This window comes from Phocoena phocoena, chromosome 20, assembly GCF_963924675.1.
Source record: "Phocoena phocoena chromosome 20, mPhoPho1.1, whole genome shotgun sequence".
NCBI lineage: Eukaryota > Metazoa > Chordata > Mammalia > Artiodactyla > Phocoenidae > Phocoena > Phocoena phocoena.
Genome location: NC_089238.1, coordinates 6,280,654 through 6,300,437, shown reverse-complemented (window position 1 = coordinate 6,300,437; position 19,784 = coordinate 6,280,654). Strand labels below are relative to the sequence as shown.

The window sequence follows — 19,784 nt, the reverse complement described above, 5'->3', positions numbered from 1 at the left end:
AAAGGCAGAAAAACAAAAAACAAAACCCCCCCACGAACCCCATGTAGGGTTGATTGTAACCAACTTATGCCTATTCAAAGCAAATTATTTAAAATTTAAAAAAAATTTTTAAAAATTGTCCCGCTTACACGTCCTTACCCAGAAACATCTTTCTCTTTTCTGGAATAGCTGATACTTATATTTTAGGTCAGTCAATATTAAAGTGATTATGAAGATTCCTAATGCACAAATATATTCTAATAATATGTAATAATTACTGGTAGTTATAGTCACCATTATCCATATCATTAGCTAACATTTGAGTCAGTTACTATATACCAAATACCACGCTAAGTGTCTCACGTGTATTATTTCACTTAATCTTCACAGCATTCTTGTGAAGTAGGCATTATCATTTCTCTACCCTACAGTTAAAGAACTTGAGGCACAGAGAGGTTATATACTTTGGCCAAAGTCACAGAGCTAATACATGGGGAGGAGAATTTGAGCCTAAGCTCTAATTCAAAGCTCACTTGTAGGGACTTCCCTGGCGGTCCAGTGGTTAGAACTCCACGTTTCCACTGCAGGGGGTACAGGTGCAATCCCTGGTGGGAGAACTAAGATCTTGCAAGCCGCGTGGTGTGGCCAGAAAAAACAAAACACAAAAACGACAACAAAAAACAAAGCTCACTTGTGTACCGGATCAACTTGCTGAATGTAGTGGCATCATCAAAGTTGGCAAAAAGAATAAACGAGCAGCATGCCCAATAGAGTATGACATTAATTTAGAGGGTAAGTTTGGCATGATAGACTGTCTTCCTGAGGGTATTTTCAAGATATTTATTAGGTTAAAATCAACTTGCAATCCTTGTGGATGCTAATAGGCTGCCTTGTTTGCCTTTAAGCTGAACTTGACAAGTCGTATTGTACCTTTCTAACCTCGACATTTATTAGAGTTTTGAAAAGTGCTCATTCCTCAAGAAAAGAGAGTACCTGTACTCTTAGAGTGCAAAAAAAAAAAAAAAAAAATCAAAAAAAAAGAATCAGCGTTCTATGTGCTTTTAAATAGAGGGAAAGGGAGAGGGAGATTCGAGATGCAGAGGTACAGGGAACAAGGCGGTGTGAAGACAGAAGCAGAGATTGCAGCGATGCATCTACCAGCCAAGGAGCGCCAAGGATTTCAGGTAGCTACCAGGAGCTAGGTGAGAGGCATGGTACGAATTCTCTCCTAGAGCCTCAGCAGGAACCAACCCTGTTGACACCTTGACTTCAGACTTCTGGTCTCTAGAACTATTAGGGAATACATTCCTGCTGTTCTCAGCCAGCCACTTTGTGGTAATTTGTTATGGCAGCCCTAGCAAATGAATACAGCGGCTGTACTATTTTTTCATGGTAGAAGTTTTTGAAATGCTGTATATGGTCAAGTGGGTGTGAATTCATGTCAACTAGTCATGTAGTGGACATTCACTACTTTGAAGGACGGTCCCCTGACTACTGCCATGTGCTTTTTTAAAAATTATTTATTCATTTATTTGGCTGCGTTGGGTCTTAGTTGCGGCATGAGGGATCTTTCGCTGTGGTGTGCCGGCTCTTCACTGCGGCGTGCGGGCCTCTCTGTAGTTGTGGCGCGCGGGCTCCAGCGTGTGTGAGCTCAGTAGTTGTGGCATGCACTGCCATGTGATTTTGTTGGGACTGTCAATCAGGGAACCCCCCCCCCCATGTTCTCTACTAACAAACCGTTATGACTTCAGGAGATGAATTCACAGCTAGGGAAGAAGGGATGAGCTCCTGACGGGGTCTGAGACGAGCTAGGTGAGATGGGCAGTGGAGGAAGAATCAGCCATGGCAGGGGCAAGGCTCAAGAGCAAGCTTGCCAACTGGACACGTGCTTAGCTTGAGGTGATGGTCCAAGGCCTGAGCAGGACCAATCAGAATCCTTTTCCTGAATGATATGGAAGCAGGGAGAGAAAGAGAAAGAGAGAGAGAGAGAGAGAGAGAGAGAGACTATCCTAATTTTGTTTCCAATTTTTTGCAGCCGCAGCAGGTCCTGTTAATTTCCTACCCAACAATCATTCCCCTTTCTGTGCTTCCTTGCTGGCAAGGGCCACATCCCACGATATAGACTAGAAATGACAGATGCTCACTTTCCAGATTGCTTTGCAACCCAGGCTGGCCACAGAACCCACTCTGGCAAATGAGAAGGAGAACTCTTCCGGGGAGAAAAAAAGCAAACACATAAGGGGAGGCCCCTGTCCACATTTTCTGCTTTAGATGTCACCGTCTGAGAACACAACATGTGGTACCGTTGCAGACAGTTTGTACCCATGAGGGGAAAGCAAAACAATTCTCACAGACGCCAACCCAGTGCCTGACACTGAGCAGCTGAACTAACCCTGGGACTTTGTATCTTTAAAACGTTTGTTAGATGAACAAAAGAAATCTCTACCATTTCAGCTCTCTCTGTTTTCTGCAGCTGAAGGCATGATGGCAGACGCAGCTTTATAAGCCGCAGTTCCAAGTGGCCATTTATTACCACCACAAAGACCTGCCTGAGAATGAAGTCAATAAAGGACAAAGCAGAATCACTCGAACACCCGGATCCAACCATGCCTGAAGTCCTTCTGTGCGCTCAGACTTCCCTGGATGTCTTTCCATGCTGCTTGTGGCTTACAGTAGTGTGGGTTGCCTTTTAAAATATTAATTAATTATTAATTTTTGGCTGCATTGGGTCTTCGTTGCTGTGCGTGGGCTTTCTCTAGCTGCGGCAAGTGGGGGCTACTCTCTGTTGCGGTGTGCGGGCTTCTCATTGCAGTGGCTTCTCCTGTTGCAGAGCACAGGCTCTAGGCGCGCGGGCTCAGTAGTTGTGGCTCACCGGCTTAGCTGCTGTGCGGCATGTGGGATCTTCCCGGATCAGAGCTCTAACCCGCGTCCCCTGCGTTGGCAGGTGGATTCTTAACCACTGCGCCACCAGAGAAGCCCCTGGGTTGCATTTTGTGTCCTATAATCACAGTGGTCCTGGCCAATGTGAAATTTAGAAAGGCTCAGATAAATCAATTAAGTTGCCAAAGGTCACCCAGGCAGTGAATGAAACATTTGTCTGAATGCAGAGCCAGGAGGTTCCAACCCAGCTTCCCGGTCCCAGAAAGGACAGGAGCCCTAGATAGAGTGAGACCCACGGTATGTGTTTATTCTGGCATTGATAGCAGCAGCAGTGGGGGCATTGGCCAGACGGGGGATGTGGTGAACACAAAGGTTAGACACAGCTGTGTGTGTGTCTAGGGGAACACGAAGGATTGGTCTGTTGACATTCACGGTGAGAACAAGGGTTAGGACGCCAAGTCTTGTACAAACAGCAAAGAGACACAGAGACAGACAGAGGTTTGGGGAGGGGGAGGGGTCCCCCAGACATGCACGGCCCCTCGCCTGGATGGGGAGCCCCGGGGAAGGGAGGACAGACACAGTGGAGACTGGATGCCCCCTACCCTGAAACAGGGAGCTGGGCCCGCCTGCCTTCCATCCCCACGCCTCCAGGGGTAGAAGGATGGGCAGGCCCAGCACTGCCCCGCACCACGTGGCTCGGACGTTATGGCTTCGAGGAGGTGAATTCACAGTCCGGGCAGGAAGGGATGGGGTCCTGAGGGGGCCTGGTCCGATCCTGGGCTTAGGCCAGACCTGCAGGAATGGGCAGGGAGGAAATATCAGTGATGGCAGAGAGCAGTAGGCCCATGACCTGCTGTAGTTCCGTCACCACCCCGGGGACCCAGGAATCCCGGTCCTATGTCTCTGCATCCTCAGACCCAGGAGTCCAGCTCCTCCCACCCCCGGTCTGGGCTCCTTACCCCTCACTCTGAGTTCTCTTTCTCTGACAGTCCTTTGCTGTCTTTTGTGAAGCTGGTCAAAGTCTTTTCCTGAAAGGGGAAATCCAGAAGGCTCAGGAGTAAGGGACAGAGACAAAACAGTTGCTAATAATCAATCTAACTAGATATCAAACCTGTTTTCTTTTTTTTTTTTTTTTTGGTTGTGACTTGCGGCTTGTGGGATCTTACTTCCCCAACCATGGATTGAACCCTCGCCCTCGGTAGTGAAAGCGCAAGTCCTAACCGCTGGACTGCCAGGGAATTCCCTGTTTTCATCACTTACAGATCTCTTTTTTGCCTGGCTCTGAAGTGATGGGACAAGTGGTACAACAGTCCCATTCTACAGATGCAGAAACTGAGACACAAAGAAGCAGTCAGTGGAAATGTGAGGAGAGATGAGGATACTGGGGTGATGGAGAAGACCCTGCAGGGCCTCTGAGGAGCTGAGACCCAGTCCTGGGGGTGCCGTGGAGCCATGGGAGGGCTAAGCAGAGAAGGGGCAGGGTCAGCTCTGGGAGTAGAAAGATGCTCTGGGGCATCAGCCAGTGTTCTACTGGCTGAAAGTCAAGGTCAGGGCCAGACTCTGCTGGGGTTCAGCTCCTCTCTGCTTCCAGAGAAGTTTGTGAATAAATGAGTGAGTGAATTAGAAGAGTGAGTGATGGAAGGATGGAGAAGCTGCCATCTGTTTATCCAAGTACAATCACAGTCTTTTCAAAACTCACATCTGAGTTCTGTGCTCAGCCCTTTAAGTCTCCCCGCACACCCAACCAGGAAAAAAGTCCAAAGCAGGGCCAGACTAGTCAATTCCAAGTGACGAACTGACTCCTAGAGTAAAATTTAAGTTGCATCCAAACTCAGCAATCAAGATAAATGCTATTAAAAAAAAAAAAAAAAGATAAATGCTATTGTAATGCAATTAAAAAAAATCAAAATGAATGCAAAAAAAATCCATGATGAGCAAAATACAAATTTTAAATAAAAGCCAGTCCTGTGCCATTTTAAATAAATTTAAATGAAACTTGTTTTATTTAAAATTAAAATGTATTTAAATTGTAAATAAGGGCCAGTTCCTGACCAAGTAATGACCTTAAATTTTTAATTTAAAAATTGTCAGGCTGGTTCTTGCGTGACCCACAAGGCCTCTTGGGATCTGCTCGTACCCCTTCTTTGTCTGCTCCAGGCTCACCGCTGACATCAGCCTCCTCGATGATTCCGAGGAACAGGAACGGGCAGCCTTGCCCTCTCCCTACAATCTTCTTCACCTGAGCCCATTCCTTTTCAACCTCCAGGCCTCTGCTCAAATGTCACCTCCTCCAAGAAGCCCTCCATGACCCCCTAATCTAAAGGGCATCCTCCATCCCCCATCCAGATTCCCTCTACCTCCCAGATTCCAAAACGTTTTGGACCACAACTGACAGGGAGAAAAATAAATTAACGCTATGATCCTCGGTTTGCTGCCCTGTGAAAATGTCTGTTCTGTTCTATTTCAACTTTATTTTCTTATTCATTTCAATTTTCACAGCCTGCTTTAAATAACAAATAAAGAAAACCCCGCTCTATTTTATCACCTAGTGTTTTCCTTTTGTTTGGGACTTAGCACCATGGGTAATAATAATAATAGTAGCTGACTATTTACTGAGCCCTTACTAAGAGGCAGACACTTAGTCCTGCATTAACTCACTGAATCTTCACATCTATCCTAACAATAGGTGTTATTAACGGTCCCATTTCCCAACAGAGGAAATTGAGACACAGAGAGTTCAAGTAACTTGCTCTAAATCACACAGCTAGAGATGGTAGAGCGGGGGTTCGAACCTACGCTGACTCCACAGCCCACAGAAACGTGACGCGTTGCGTGAGTGAAGGGGCAAACGCGGTGGGAGGGACGTCGGGTGGCGCCCACGCACCTCCACCAGCTGGTGCCAGTGCTCCACGGGCTTGCGCGGGTTGGCCAGCATCTCGGCCCAGTGCTCGCGGCCGTGGGGGTCGGCGGCGTCGGGACCCACGCGGCACACGCCGATCACCTCGTTGTGTCCGATGCTGGGGGTCAGGGGTGGGGGGTCGGTGAGCACCTGAGAGGGAGGGAGGCAGGCCCGGCCTCGCCCCCGGCCCCGCCCCCCGCCCTCACCCCCCCCCCCCCCCCCCCGCCCCGCGCCCTCACCAATCATAGTCCACCACCGCGATGCTAAGCCCCACGTTCTCCACGCTCTCGGGGGCCACGTCGAAGACCAGCGCCTCGTTGTACGTGGGGTTCAGCGTGTTCTTCTTGATCGAGGTTTTCCGCTTCTTCAAACGCCGCCCCTCGCTGATCAGAGAGGCCTTCACGTAGGGGTCTGGGGGCGGTTGTGGAGAGCACTGAACCTCGACTTCCTCAGACCCGACTGTGGACCCCAGACCCCTCTTCTCCCAGACCCAAGGTTCTGGATCCGCAGCCTTTTTCCCCCCAGCCCTTCCTCCCTCAGACCCAGGGGCCCAGGCCCCCAGCCCCTCCTCCTTCAGACCCAGGATCCAGACCCCCCAGCCCTTCCCCCCTCAGACCCAGGAGTCCCAGCCCCTCCCCCACCTTCAGATGCCAGCGCCTTCCCGGAACCCACCTGAGAAGCCGGTGAGGTCCATTGCTTTGAGGTTAGAGGCTTTGATGATTGTCACGGTGAGGCGCCCGGCGGTGGGGAGGTAGCAGAGTGAGAAATTGAGCTCCCCAAGATCTGCCTTTTCCTGCAGTTGGGGAAAGAGGGTCAGCGATGCCTTGCCTCAGCCTCCCACTGTCTCTCCCTGACTTTCTCTCCCACCCCCAGACTCCAGCTGTCCTCTCACGTCTCCAGGGCTCAGGTTTCTGATCCACTTAACAATCTGACTTCGGGCCAAACCTGGTAACTCCTCGGCCACAGCTGCCTGCCACCGTCAAATCCTATTTGTTCTGCAGGGAAGACTGGAAGAGGCATGGGTGGGGAGAGAGAGCGGGAGAGAGCAGGAGAGGGACAGAAAGAGGGAGAGAGAGAGAGAAGAACACGGTGAGAAATAGACTGAGACAGAGACGCAAACTCTGAGAGATACAGTCAGAAAGACAGACCCACAGAGTTCTAAAGTCAGAAAGACCCAGAGGAGAGAGGGGTGGTAGAGACCCAGACAGGGGAGCACAGAGGGGGTGGGTAGGAGGAGGAGGGGCATAGACTCAGAGGGAGCACCGAGGCCTGGGAGGTGACAGAGTCCCCAAGGGGCAGGACTAGAGATCCAGAGACGGGGACAGAGACTTGGTGGGGGGTATGGAGACCCAGAGAGAGTGACAGAGACCCAGAATGAGAGGGGAGGGGAAAAGACCCAGAGAGAGAGAGAGAAACAGAGGCAGAGACCTACACTGAGAAAGTGACAGAGATCCAGAGAGAGTGGGGCAGAGAAAAGACACAGAAAGGTCAGTCTTAAGGCAGGAGACAGCCAAGAACCAGACAGAGGTTACAAGGAAGGCAGACCCTTCGCTGTGACACACACAGATGGACCTGGAACAGTGGCCAGAGCTAGGGGACCTATGACCCGCCTGTCCCATCCTTCAGCCTCATCTCGGCCCCTCACCTCCCAACCACACTGTTAGGAGCCCAGGTCCCTAGACTCCCCACTCAGTCTCCTGAGGCTTTGCCCAGGCTGTTCCCTTGGCTTAAATACCCTTCCTCCCCATCTCCTCTCAGCCAACAAGCCTCGGCTTAGCTGTCACCTCTTCCCACAAGCTCCCAGATTCCCTGCAGCCCTGAGCAGATGCTCCCACTGTGTCCCCGTAATGCTGGCTCCCTGACAGCAAACTGTGTGACAACTTAGACCCACAGCTCCCGAGGTCTTGATCCTGAAAAAAACAGTTGTTGAAGGAATGCATGAATAAATGAAAGAATGAGCGATACCTGGAGCTATCAGGAGGCGGAGGGAAAAGGAGAGGTGACAAAAGGAGACAAAGATGGATGCAGGAGAGTGCCTTCGGGTGGGGCTGCCTCAGGGAATGACAGGGAGCGGGGCTAGGTGGGTCCTGGGGATCAGGACCCTACAACTAGGTACGTGGCTCTCACAGGCTGGGCTTGGGGGACTGAGCAAGCAGGCTCTGGAGAGTCCAGCGAAGGGTACTTTAGGAAGAGCCATGGGCACCTGGTTCAACCGTGTCATTGTACATATGGGGAAACTGAGGCTCAGAGAAGGGAAGGACCTTGAGTAGGGCCATCAGGTGGGCAAAACCAGCCCTCTCGTGATATGAGGACAGGGCTCACCCAGCCCTGACACACACAGCTACCCCAGATTGGCAGAGAGCTGGAATGTTGGGAAAACCACAGATTGGAACTGAGAGGGCTGAGGAGTTGGGAGGGTGTGAAGTTTGGGGCGTGGAAGGGGTCAGGACACCCAACGAAGACCTAGGGGCTGGGTCTGGGGAAGGATTGGATATACAGGAGAATGAGGTGGTAAGAAATGAGGAAGGGGCCCATGGGGGGTGTTGGGGGAATTGGGGAGATGTCAGGATACTGGGGATCCCAGTATGTCCGAGGCTTGGGGCATCAGGCTATCAGGATTCTAGCGGAGACCATGAAGAGACAGAGGATTAGATTATATTCGAGAATCTGAAAGTCAGGGGTTTGAAACAAAATGTTCAGAGTTCAGAGGGGTTGGGGGAGTTCAGGAAGTCTGGGAATTGGAAAATTGGGAGGTTGTGAGGGGAAGGAAGTTGGGAAAACAAAAGCCAAGAACTTTGGGCTTGGGAAGTTGGAGGGTCAGGAATCTAGGGCCAGCGGGCAGAAGTCAGGGGGTCATGGCATGGAAGTTTGACAAAGCTGGCCGGTGGGTATATGGGCGTCTATTATAGTTTTCTCAATGGTTACCATCAGATGTCAACGGGGTGGGGGGGGGTGAGGTGCTGATGTCAGAAGTTGGGAAACCTGGGGCCCAGTTATGATATTAATAGTTGACAAAGTGCGGATGGGGAATGGGGGTCCATTATATCGGTCTCTATTCTTGCTTGTACGTTTGCAATATCTTACAACAAAATAAAGCTAAACAGAAAACTCCAGGATCAAGGAGTTACAAGGTTATGAAGTGGGGGGCAAGGAGACGGCAAACTGAGGGGTCCCAAGTCCCCGGGATGGGGGATGCAGCAGCCACTGACCGAGCCGCCCTCCACGACGTCCCTCCACAGCGGGCGGCCAGGGGGCCGCTCAGCCAGCTCGAGGAGGTTGTCCAGAACCACCTGGCCGATGAGGTCGTGCCGGGAGAAGCGGTCAAAGTCATAGACGCTGAAGTGCAGTTTGCGCTGGGCCAGCTCAGCCAGGGGCACGGAGAACTGAAATGTCTCATTGAACACGGGGTTCAGGGTCTTCCTGTGTACCTAGAGGGGGTGGGCGACGAAGGGAGACAGACACTATGCCCACCTGCCCCTCCTGCCCGGGACCCAGATGTCTGGACCCCTACCCCCTCCTTCCTCAGACCCAGGAATCTGGAACCCCAGCCCCTCCCCCCTCAGACCCAGGATCCAGGCCCCCGGCCCCTCCTCCCTCAGACCCAGGGGTCCAGGCCCCCGGCCCCTCCTCCCTCAGACCCAGGGGTCCAGGCCCCCAGCCCCTCCTCCCTCAGACCCAGGGGTCCAGGCCCCCGGCCCCTCCTCCCTCAGACCCAGGATCCAGGCCCCCGGCCCCTCCTCCCTCAGACCCAGGGGTCCAGGCCCCCAGCCCCTCCTCCCTCAGACCCAGGATCCAGGCCCCCGGCCCCTCCTCCCTCAGACCCAGGGGTCCAGGCCCCCGGCCCCTCCTCCCTCAGACCCAGGGGTCCAGGCCCCCAGCCCCTCCTCCCTCAGACCCAGGATCCAGGCCCCCGGCCCCTCCTCCCTCAGACCCAGGGGTCCAGGCCCCCGGCCCCTCCTCCCTCAGACCCAGGAGTCCCCGCCCCTAATCCCTCCTCCCTCAGACCCAGGGGTCCCCGCCCCTAATCCCTCCTCCCTCAGACCCAGGATCCAGGCCCCCGGCCCCTCCTCCCTCAGACCCAGGAGTCCCCGCCCCTAATCCCTCCTCCCTCAGACCCAGGATCCAGGCCCCCGGCCCCTCCTCCCTCAGACCCAGGAGTCCCCGCCCCTAATCCCTCCTCCCTCAGACCCAGGATCCAGGCCCCCGGCCCCTCCTCCCTCAGACCCAGGAGTCCCCGCCCCTAATCCCTCCTCCCTCAGACCCAGGGGTCCAGGCCCCCGGCCCCTCCTCCCTCAGACCCAGGATCCAGGCCCCCGGCCCCTCCTCCCTCAGACCCAGGAGTCCAGGCCCCCGGCCCCTCCTCCCTCAGACCCAGGAGTCCAGGCCCCCGGCCCCTCCTCCCTCAGACCCAGGGGTCCAGGCCCCCAGCCCCTCCTCCCTCAGACCCAGGATCCAGGCCCCCGGCCCCTCCTCCCTCAGACCCAGGATCCAGGCCCCCGGCCCCTCCTCCCTCAGACCCAGGAGTCCCCGCCCCTAATCCCTCCTCCCTCAGACCCAGGAGTCCCCGCCCCTAATCCCTCCTCCCTCAGACCCAGGAGTCCAGGCCCCCGGCCCCTCCTCCCTCAGACCCAGGGGTCCAGGCCCCCGGCCCCTCCTCCCTCAGACCCAGGAGTCCCCGCCCCTAATCCCTCCTCCCTCAGACCCAGGGGTCCAGGCCCCCAGCCCCTCCTCCCTCAGACCCCAGGGTCTGGGTCCCCAGCCCCTCCTCACTCAGACCCAGGGGTCCGGGTCCCCAGCCCCTCCTCCCTCAGACCCAGGAGCCAGGCCCCCGGCCCCTCCTCCCTCAGACCCAGGGGTCCAGGCCCCCAGCCCCTCCTCCCTCAGACCCAGGATCCAGGCCCCCGGCCCCTCCTCCCTCAGACCCAGGAGTCCCCGCCCCTAATCCCTCCTCCCTCAGACCCAGGGGTCCAGGCCCCCGGCCCCTCCTCCCTCAGACCCAGGAGTCCCCGCCCCTAATCCCTCCTCCCTCAGACCCAGGGGTCCAGGCCCCCAGCCCCTCCTCCCTGGGACCCGGATGTCCAGCCCCCAACCCCTCCTCCCTCAAACCCAGAGTCCAGGCCCCCAGCCCCTCCTCCCTCAGACCCAGGAGTCCCCGCCCCTAATCCCTCTTCCCTCAGACCCAGGGGTCCCCGCCCCCAACCCCTCCTCCCTCAAACCCAGAGTCCAGGCCCCCAGCCTCTCCTCCCTCAGACCCAGGAGTCCAGACCCCCAGCCCCTCCTCCCTCAGACCCAGGAGTCCAGGCCCCCGGCCCCTCCTCCCTCAGACCCAGGGGTCCAGGCCCCCGGCCCCTCCTCCCTCAGACCCAGGGGTCCAGGCCCCCGGCCCCTCCTCCCTCAGACCCAGGAGTCCAGGCCCCCGGCCCCTCCTCCCTCAGACCCAGGAGTCCAGGCCCCCGGCCCCTCCTCCCTCAGACCCAGGGGTCCCCGCCCCCAACCCCTCCTCCCTCAAACCCAGAGTCCAGGCCCCCAGCCTCTCCTCCCTCAGACCCAGGAGTCCAGACCCCCAGCCCCTCCTCCCTCAGACCCAGGAGTCCAGGCCCCCGGCCCCTCCTCCCTCAGACCCAGGGGTCCAGGCCCCCGGCCCCTCCTCCCTCAGACCCAGGAGTCCAGGCCCCCGGCCCCTCCTCCCTCAGACCCAGGAGTCCAGGCCCCCGGCCCCTCCTCCCTCAGACCCAGGAGTCCCCGCCCCTAATCCCTCCTCCCTCAGACCCAGGGGTCCAGGCCCCCGGCCCCTCCTCCCTCAGACCCAGGAGTCCCCGCCCCTAATCCCTCCTCCCTCAGACCCAGGGGTCCAGGCCCCCGGCCCCTCCTCCCTCAGACCCAGGGGTCCAGGCCCCCGGCCCCTCCTCCCTCAGACCCAGGAGTCCCCGCCCCTAATCCCTCCTCCCTCAGACCCAGAGGTCCAGGCCCCCAGCCCCTCCTCCCTGGGACCCGGATGTCCAGCCCCCAACCCCTCCTCCCTCAAACCCAGAGTCCAGGCCCCCAGCCCCTCCTCCCTCAGACCCAGGAGTCCCCGCCCCTAATCCCTCTTCCCTCAGACCCAGGGGTCCCCGCCCCCAACCCCTCCTCCCTCAAACCCAGAGTCCAGGCCCCCAGCCTCTCCTCCCTCAGACCCAGGAGTCCCCGCCCCTAATCCCTCCTCCCTCAGACCCAGAATCCAGGCCCCCGGCCCCTCCTCCCTGGGACCCGGATGTCCAGCCCACCACTCCGGACCTTGGTCTGAAACTTTTTCTTGCGGTCAGGCAGCAGGTAGATCTTGACGTAGGGGTCTGAGAAGCCATTGGAGTCCTTGGCCGGGAGGTCCAAGGCCTGCAGGATACGCACCACCAGCTGGTCGGAGCCGTAGAGGTACCTCAGGGCGAAGCTGATGCGGCCGCAGGGCGCCCCCGCGCCGGCCTCTCCGGAACCTGGGGCCCCGCCGCCCCGCCGGCCGCCGGGTCCAGTGCCCTGGTACAACTCCGGCTTGATCTGTCCGATGAGCTTGGCTTTTTCCTCACCGCCTGGTAAGGGTAAGGGTAGGGCGGGCGGCCGCTCCTCACTGCCCGCATCCGGCTGGGAGCTCAGGGTCTGTTGGGTGAGAGGCCGCGGCAGGGCCGGGTACCTGCGGGGTGGGGAAGACAAGGTGGAGTCAGTGGCTCCGATCTTTGCTGCATCTGAAGACCTGGGAGGCTCCTCCCTGCCTCTTCCCCAAACCCCATTGCCAGGCGTCCACAGATCCCCACCTTTGCCCACTGTGACCTTGAGCGAGGCACTTGAATTCTCTGAGCCACGGTTTCCCCATCTGTGTGAGGAGGGTGACCTATCCCCTTTTCTAAGCTAGCTCCACCCCAGACCTGGGCTTGCACCAGCCTCTAGAAGCCTCCTTCTGACCTCAGGGGGTGACCCAGAATAGCTTCTCTATGGACCCCTGGGGCCTCACACAGCCCAGACCCCCTGGTTCTGCACCTGCCCTTCTCCAAGTCTCCCTAACCCGTCCTAAGTCCCAGGCTCATGCTCTCCCACCTGACCATCGCTCCCCCTTTCTTTCTGTCTCAACTTCCTTTTCTGGCTGTCTGTGTTTGTAGAACACCCTGGAAGCCCAAAGCTCTATCCTTAACCATCTTTGCCATCTTCTCCCCATCTCACTCACACGCTTTCCCTGGACAAGCTCAGCTGTGACCCAGGTTTCCACGGCCATCAGCAGCCTGATGTCTGCTAAATCTGTCTTCTGAGCTCCAGCCTGGTTCAGCCCACAGCCTCAGCTGCCCATCAGACACCACATACCCCTCGTGTTCCCTGCTGGGCTCAGTGCCTCCTCCCAAGCCCACTCGCTCTCCCCCTTCCCCAGAATCCACCTAGATTTGCAGGTCAGACAGCTGAGGCCATCGTCATCTCCTCTCTCCCCTGCAATCCTTTCCCTCCCATCTCCTGAATTTCCCCATCCCTGTGGTCCCTGCTCGTCCATCCTCTCCCACATGGACCATCACACCCGGGCCCCTAGTGATGGACAGTCATGACTGGACATGGTAGCCCCAGATGCGCTGAGAGGCAGGCATGAGGCTGGGGGAAGTGGGAGGGCACCAAGCCGTGGAAAGGGATGCCGGGTGAGATGCCTTCAGCTACTGAAGGGCCATTCCCTGCTCCCAGAGTGACTTTGAGGAGGTCATTAACACCCTCTGGGCCTCAGTTTCTTCATCTGTATAATGGGGGAAGGAGGAACTCAGACTGGTGTATCCATCAACCTCTGGAAGGCCTCCCCAGAGACCTCAAACTATTATCTTCCATGAGCCCTTGGCCAGCCCACTGGACAGGAACCACCTATGAACCTCTGGAGCCCAAGACAATCCTTCCCCGAGGTAGTTTTCCCCGGATGCTCCCCCGGGCCCCTCCCATTCAACAAGACCCAGATAAACTCAGGGTCTCCCTCAAACCCACTGCTCTTCCTAGATCCTCTGACGGCCCCACCATTCATCCAATCAACCACCAGGCCAGACCCCTGGGTGCTGTCCTTACCTCCTCCCACCCACTTCTACCCACAGCTGTCAGCCCCCCAGTTCCATCCCTGACTCTCGGCGCCCTGACTCTCTCTACCTCATCTCCTCCACCATCCCCAGTTCAGCCTTGTCGTCTCCTGCCTGGACTCTTGGTATCCAATCTGTCTCTCCAGTCTGTCCCCTATGTGGCCCCAGAGAGGTCTTTCTACCCAGAGCTGACCTCCTCTGCTCACAGCCCTTTGTGGCTCCCCAGTGACCTAGGACAAGGTCCCACCCCCTCAGTCCAGCATTCAAGACCCTGTGTGATCTGGTCCTGCCCACGTCCCCTAGGCTGCTTTACTGCAGCCCTGGCCTGGCTGGATAGGGACAGCTGACTTGGGGACCCACTTCCCCTGGATTGTGAGTGACGTGAGGGTAGGGTGTGTCTGCCGTGCTCGCCTCTATTCTTTTCCAACACCCAGCTCAGCTCTAGCTCATATTAGGTGCTCAGTGTACATGTACAGAATGATGAACAATGGATGGATGAACTGCAGGTCCCACCACCAGTCCAGGCTTAGGGAGAAAGAGATGAATTGCTCTGTGCCTCAGGGACTCAGGGGTCTAACCTCCATTCTCTTCCACCTTCCTGATCCCAGAGTCCTGTCCTCGGCCTCCTCCTTCCTCTGGATCCAAGAACCTAGACCTCTAGCCCCCTCCTCCCTCCAACTCAGGAGTCTGGATCCCTAGCCTCCTCTTTGCCCAGGATTCAGGAATCCACACCCCAAGCTCCCTCCTTCCCCAGGACTCATGAGAGCCATAGATGGGAAAGAGACACATAAGAAGAACAGAAGTTCAGAGTGGACCCCCAGCCCAGTAGCCTGTCTCACCTGGTGGTGGGTGCCAGGCTTGTGACCTGCTGATGCGACTGGGCACTGGGCAGGCCCCCACCACTGGGGGGAAGCAGGAGAAGCCCAGAGCCTGCGCCGCCCTCAGAGGGCAGCTCAGGAGATGTCTGGCTCGGTTTGACCCCAGCGGCTACTACAGCAGCTGCAGCCTCTGGATACGAGTCCATGTCCAAGTAGGAGGGCTCTGGGGGGTCTGACCCCCCTAGGCTGCCCGGCTCCAGCAGCTCAGCGAAGGGCGGATGGTGGGCAGTGTGGGCATGGTGGTGTGGGCCCCCCAGCAGGGGATGGCCACCCAGGCCAGCCCCTAGGTGGTGCCCACCGCCGCCTACCAGGCCTGCCAGCCCGACCCCAGGGCCTAGGTCTTTGCGCAGGGGGCCACCGCCCACTGCTGAGCCTCCCTTGTCCCTCCAGGGCACCCAGCACAGCTTCCAGGACACGAAGAGGGAGACACCCAGAAGGACAATGCCACAGAACGTCACGATGACCGACAGCAGGCTCACGGAGATGTCTGGAGAGAGTGAGGACAAAGGTCAGGGGTCAGGGCGGGGTCAGAGTTTATCCTCCCATTGCTGTCCCCAAGAGCTAACCTTTAGTATTTGCCACACACCGTCCTAAGCACTCTACATATAATACTTAGTATAAACTCCACGACTACTGAAGGTCGGTGTTTCTATCTAACCATTTTTAAGATGAGGAACCCGAGAGGTTGAGTGACTTGTGTAAGGCTGCACAGGTAGTCAATGACAGATCTGGGATTTGAGCCGGCAGTCTGTCTTCGGATTTTAATCTTTTTATCCTCTTGATTGCTAGCCCACAGTGACTCTCTGTAAGGGAATACACCATCCGAGGCAGGACGAAGGTTCCCTAAAATGCTAAGAGTTGATCAAGGAGAAAGGAGACTGCGTGGCACAGTTAGGCAGGTCAGGGTTCAAATCCCAGCTTGCTGTGTGGCTTTGGGAACATATCTTAACCTCTCTGAGCCTGACAGTCCCCATCTGACAAATGGGAAAAATCAGTTCTGCCTCTCATAGTGCTTTTAAGGGATGCAGGGAGTAAATGGTGTGCCGAGCAAGCTGGGGGAGATAATGGCAAACATTTCGTGAGAGGTTACTGTGTTCCGGACACATAAGTGCTTTATACGCATTCGCTTCCTTATGCCTGACAGGCACGCTAGGAGGTTGGCAACATTGTTATGCCCGTTGTTATTTTCCACAAAAGGAAACTGAGGCCAAGAGACACGAAGTTACCAAAGACACAGAGTCCTAGAGCTGGAGCAGGGGAGTCAGGATTCGAGTCTGGGCGCCTGGCTTTACCGTCTTCACCATTATGCTACCACACCTCAATATTTCCCAATAAGTGGTAGTTCGAACATGAATTTTTGTTAGAATAATAAATCTTATTGCTGCTGCCACGTGTATCCAACATCACCGCCACTGCAGCTAACACATTCTGAATGCCTCCTATGTGCTGATATGCCTTTCAGAGAAACCCAAGGACAGCCCAGATCTTGAACTGAAGGTTTCGGGTTCACTTAGTAATTGGTACCAGGAGTGGGGTTTTTCAAGGAAATGTGAATTTATTTGGGGTTGACTTCCGGGTCTCAGTGAGGTGGAACACAGGGGAAATTCCTGCTCTGTACAGACCATGGATTATGGGGGGCAGGGGGAGTAGCAGGTAACTAAACCATTGGCAACAAGCTCAGCTGGGTGGAAGGGCTGTGTCACTTCAGGGAGCTCTTGGTGGCAAGGGGGATGCCCTCTAGTCCTGAGTTGCCCAGGGAATCTAAGTCAGTGGCCCATGGTGTTAGTCCTCAGGATACTATGTAACCTAAGGATGATTGATCCTAGTTTACAAATAAGGAAACTGAGTGTCTGAGAGAGAGGACGTGACCCTGCAGGCCCACACGGCGGGCAGTGGCAGAACTCTGAGTTTCCCACCCCACCTCCAACCCCTTAGGGTGCGTTCTGGGGGCCTGTTAGAAACCGGAGCGAGGACTTTCTGGCCTCCTGAACATGGAAAGAATTGAGGAAAGGGGGCCATTTTGGAAGAGAATGGGGAGAAGAATTGAACAGATGCTTTCCCCCACTGTCAGCCTGGCCCAGACCCTCTCCAAGTCAAAACATCAATCCTCCAAACTCTGGCAGACTTCTCATTCCTGTCTGCCTGCACTGGGGAGCCATTTGGGTTGTGCAAGGCAGTACACTACTACACTACACTACAGTAAAATACTAACCTTTTTGCCCAAAGAAACATTTGGCCCTGGATCAGCTCCTGGGGTGAACCTCTAAGCCCTTGGAATGTCCTGCCCGAGTGTTTTTATTTACCTGAGAAACTTGGGCCACATCAGATAGTCTGTGTAACAATGTGATTGATGCTGGGGTCTTTGGGCCAAGTGTTATGAGCTTGACCCTTGGAGGGGCTAAGACCAAGTTCAGCCACATGGACAGTCAGCCATGTCTGCATGACAGAGCCCCAGTAAAAACCCTAGACACAGAGGCTCTGGCGAGCTTCCCGAGCGGGCCCTACCCTGTGCATGTTGTCACACATTGTTGCTGGGAGAGTTAAGGGCTGTCTGCGTGACTCCATCAGGACAGGACAACTGGAGGCTCATGCCTGGTCTCTCCTGCACCTTACCTTATGCCTCTTCTCCCTTTGCTGAGTTTAATCTCCATCCTTTTGCTGTCATGAAATGTAGCCATGCGTATAACAGCTTTTCTGAGTTTTGTGAGTCCTAGAAATCATTGAACCTGAGGGTGGTCTTGGGATTCCCCCCATGACTCACAATTGCAGTAGTGTACCAGACTTCCTGGGGTCAAAATCTGGCTCTCCTGCATACAGGCTATGAGATTCTGAGCGAGCTGCTTCAGGTCTCTGGGCCTCGTTCCTCGTCACTGTCCCATAGACATCCTGCACTCAAGATGCTGAGCCCCGCCCTGGCACTCAGCAAGTGTGACTGTCATTGTAACCTCCCACCTCCTGCTTCCTGAAGGTTCTTCATCTGGATGAGGGCAATCACGATACTCCCTAGCTCTCAGAACCCTGCTGATTCCTAGCTGGGTTACCTGGAGCCTATCACTCCACCTTCTGAACCTCAGTTTCCCCCATTGAAAATAGGGATTATAACTATATTTAGTATTTCGTAATAACCTATAATGGGAAAGAATCTGAAAAAGAATATATATGAATCACTTTGCTGAATGACTGTAAACCAACTATACTTCAATTAAAAAATAAAATTAAAGAAAAAGAGAAAATAGGGATTATATGTACCACAAAGGGTAGTGGATCTTGTATACTGTCTGGTACACAGTTGGTGCTCAGTAAGTATATTCCATTCAACATATATTGAATGACCACTGTGCGCCCAGCTTGTTCTTAGCACTTCACATGTGTTCTATCATTTGAGTCTCTCAGATGCCCCATGAAGTAGTCACTTTTATGATCCCCATTTTCCAGATGAGGAAATCGAGGCACAGAAGAAGCCATTCATTTCGTAAGTGGGGGAGGTGGGATTTGAACCCAGACAAGTCAGACAGACTGACTTAAGAGCCTGAGCTTCTAAGCACTATGTGAAATGCACAAAGATACCTGAAGGGGATGTGTGGCAGCAGTGGAGTGGTGGTGAGGGAGGGTGGACAGGAGGCCCACAGGGCAAAATCCAAAAGGTCACAGGTCACACGGACCACAGAGCTCCTTATTCTTAGATCAGAGGTTTGAGGGACCAGCAACAGGCAGGATGGAGGCAAGACTATAAGAGGGACCGGCCCCATAAGGAACAGGAAGCTGAGCAGGGCTGTTCTGAATCTCTAAAACTCCTGGCTATAGTGGAAGCAGGGGGCTGGCCAAGACGGCTGGGGATGCTGACCTGCATCGGGGCCCCGGGGATAGCCTCTGATTCGCAGGTCGTTGAACTCTTGGCACCTGTCACTGGTGTCGGCATCTCGGACCCGCGCACAGAGGTCCGAGACCAGGATGAGTGCCCGACGGCAGAGGTCATCCTCGTAGTCTCCTGACATGGTGGCCAGCAGGTCCTGTTCTTGGGAGGGGCTGGGCAAGAGTGCAGATAGGGAATGGAATGGGGGAGAGGGGTGGATAAAGGGCGGAAAGAGACAGAAAAAGGATAGGCAAGGGGACAGCAATTGGGAGTGGATGGACAAGGGGATGGAGATTAGGGGAGGACTGGACAAGGGAAAAGAAATTAGGGGCAAATGGACAAGGAGGAAGAGACTGGGAAGGCCAGCCAAGGGGCAGAGATTAAGGATGCATAAATAAAGGGGTGGACAGACAAGGAGACAAAGATTAGGGTTGCACAGATGCAGGGACAGAATTTCGGGAGGGAGAGACAACGGAACAACCATTTCTCATTCGTGCATTCAACAAATATTCACTGAGCACCAACTACGTGAGAGGCACTGTGCCAGCTGCTGCAGATCCAGCAGGGAACAAACCTCACGCGGTCTCCAGCTTCTTGGTGTCACAATGCAATGAGGGGAGACAAAGAGTAAACACATCAACAAACACACATAAACAGACACGCACACAGAAACACATAGCCCTCAGACTGTGAGAAGTGCTCTAAAAGAAATAGTTGGAGGATGTGTCACAAGGGGACCTGGAGGTGGGCAGTCGGGGGAGCTCTCTGAAATCTGAAGGATGAGATGGAGCCAGCCATGGGCAGCGGGCAGTGGGGCTGGAGTGAGGAAAGGCATTCAAAGCATCAGGAATAGCGTGAGCAATGGCCCAGGGTGGGACAGGGCTTGGTAGATCCAGGGAACAGGAAGGTGTAGACAGGGAGAGAGCGGGAGAGAGAGAGAGATGGATGGGGGTAGAAAGATAAGAGATGATTATGTGTGGTGCTGGCTGGGGAGGGATGGAGAAGAAAAATGCAGAGATAAGGGCCAAGTTGAGAGAGGGAGAGGTAAGGGGAGGGGAGACAGAGATAATGGGAAGGGCAAACTGGGGCCCAGAAGAGAGGGACAGATGAACAGACAGACGGAAAGTTAAGGATCGAGACGCGGGATGGACAAACCATAAAGAATAAGCTGGTGTGTGATTCATGGGAGTGTGAGAGATGGGTGGACGTAGGGGCAGTGATAAGCGCCAGGAAGG

The 19,784-nt window shown here is 55.2% G+C and overlaps 1 protein-coding gene across 1 annotated transcript; it reads right to left on the bottom strand.

Moving 5' to 3' along the window:
- Nucleotides 1–3,162: 3,162 nt before the first annotated feature.
- On the bottom strand, nucleotides 3,163–18,691 carry SYT3 (synaptotagmin 3). The gene is made up of 9 exons (XM_065898712.1): nucleotides 18,541–18,691; nucleotides 14,658–15,183; nucleotides 12,032–12,419; nucleotides 8,968–9,186; nucleotides 6,431–6,551; nucleotides 5,998–6,169; nucleotides 5,744–5,876; nucleotides 3,819–3,887; nucleotides 3,163–3,651 (listed from the first exon to the last, which is right to left on the bottom strand). Exons 1-8 carry the CDS (start codon nucleotides 18,689–18,691, stop codon nucleotides 3,822–3,824), a joined length of 1,776 nt encoding a protein of 591 aa, XP_065754784.1. The 3' UTR covers nucleotides 3,163–3,651; nucleotides 3,819–3,821.
- Between the last annotated feature and the right edge of the window lie 1,093 nt (nucleotides 18,692–19,784).

Excerpts from the sequence above, each read along its gene's own strand:
- SYT3 (XM_065898712.1), bottom strand. The coding sequence starts at position 18,691 with ATGTCAGGAGACTACGAGGATGACCTCTGCCGTCGGGCACTCATCCTG. Across the intron at positions 5,877-5,997 it reads GCGGTGGTGGACTATGATTG|CATCGGACACAACGAGGTGA; the intron begins GTGAGGGCGCGG and ends CCTGACCCCCAG. Across the intron at positions 3,888-5,743 it reads ACTGGCACCAGCTGGTGGAG|GAAAAGACTTTGACCAGCTT; the intron begins GTGCGTGGGCGC and ends TTCCCCTTTCAG.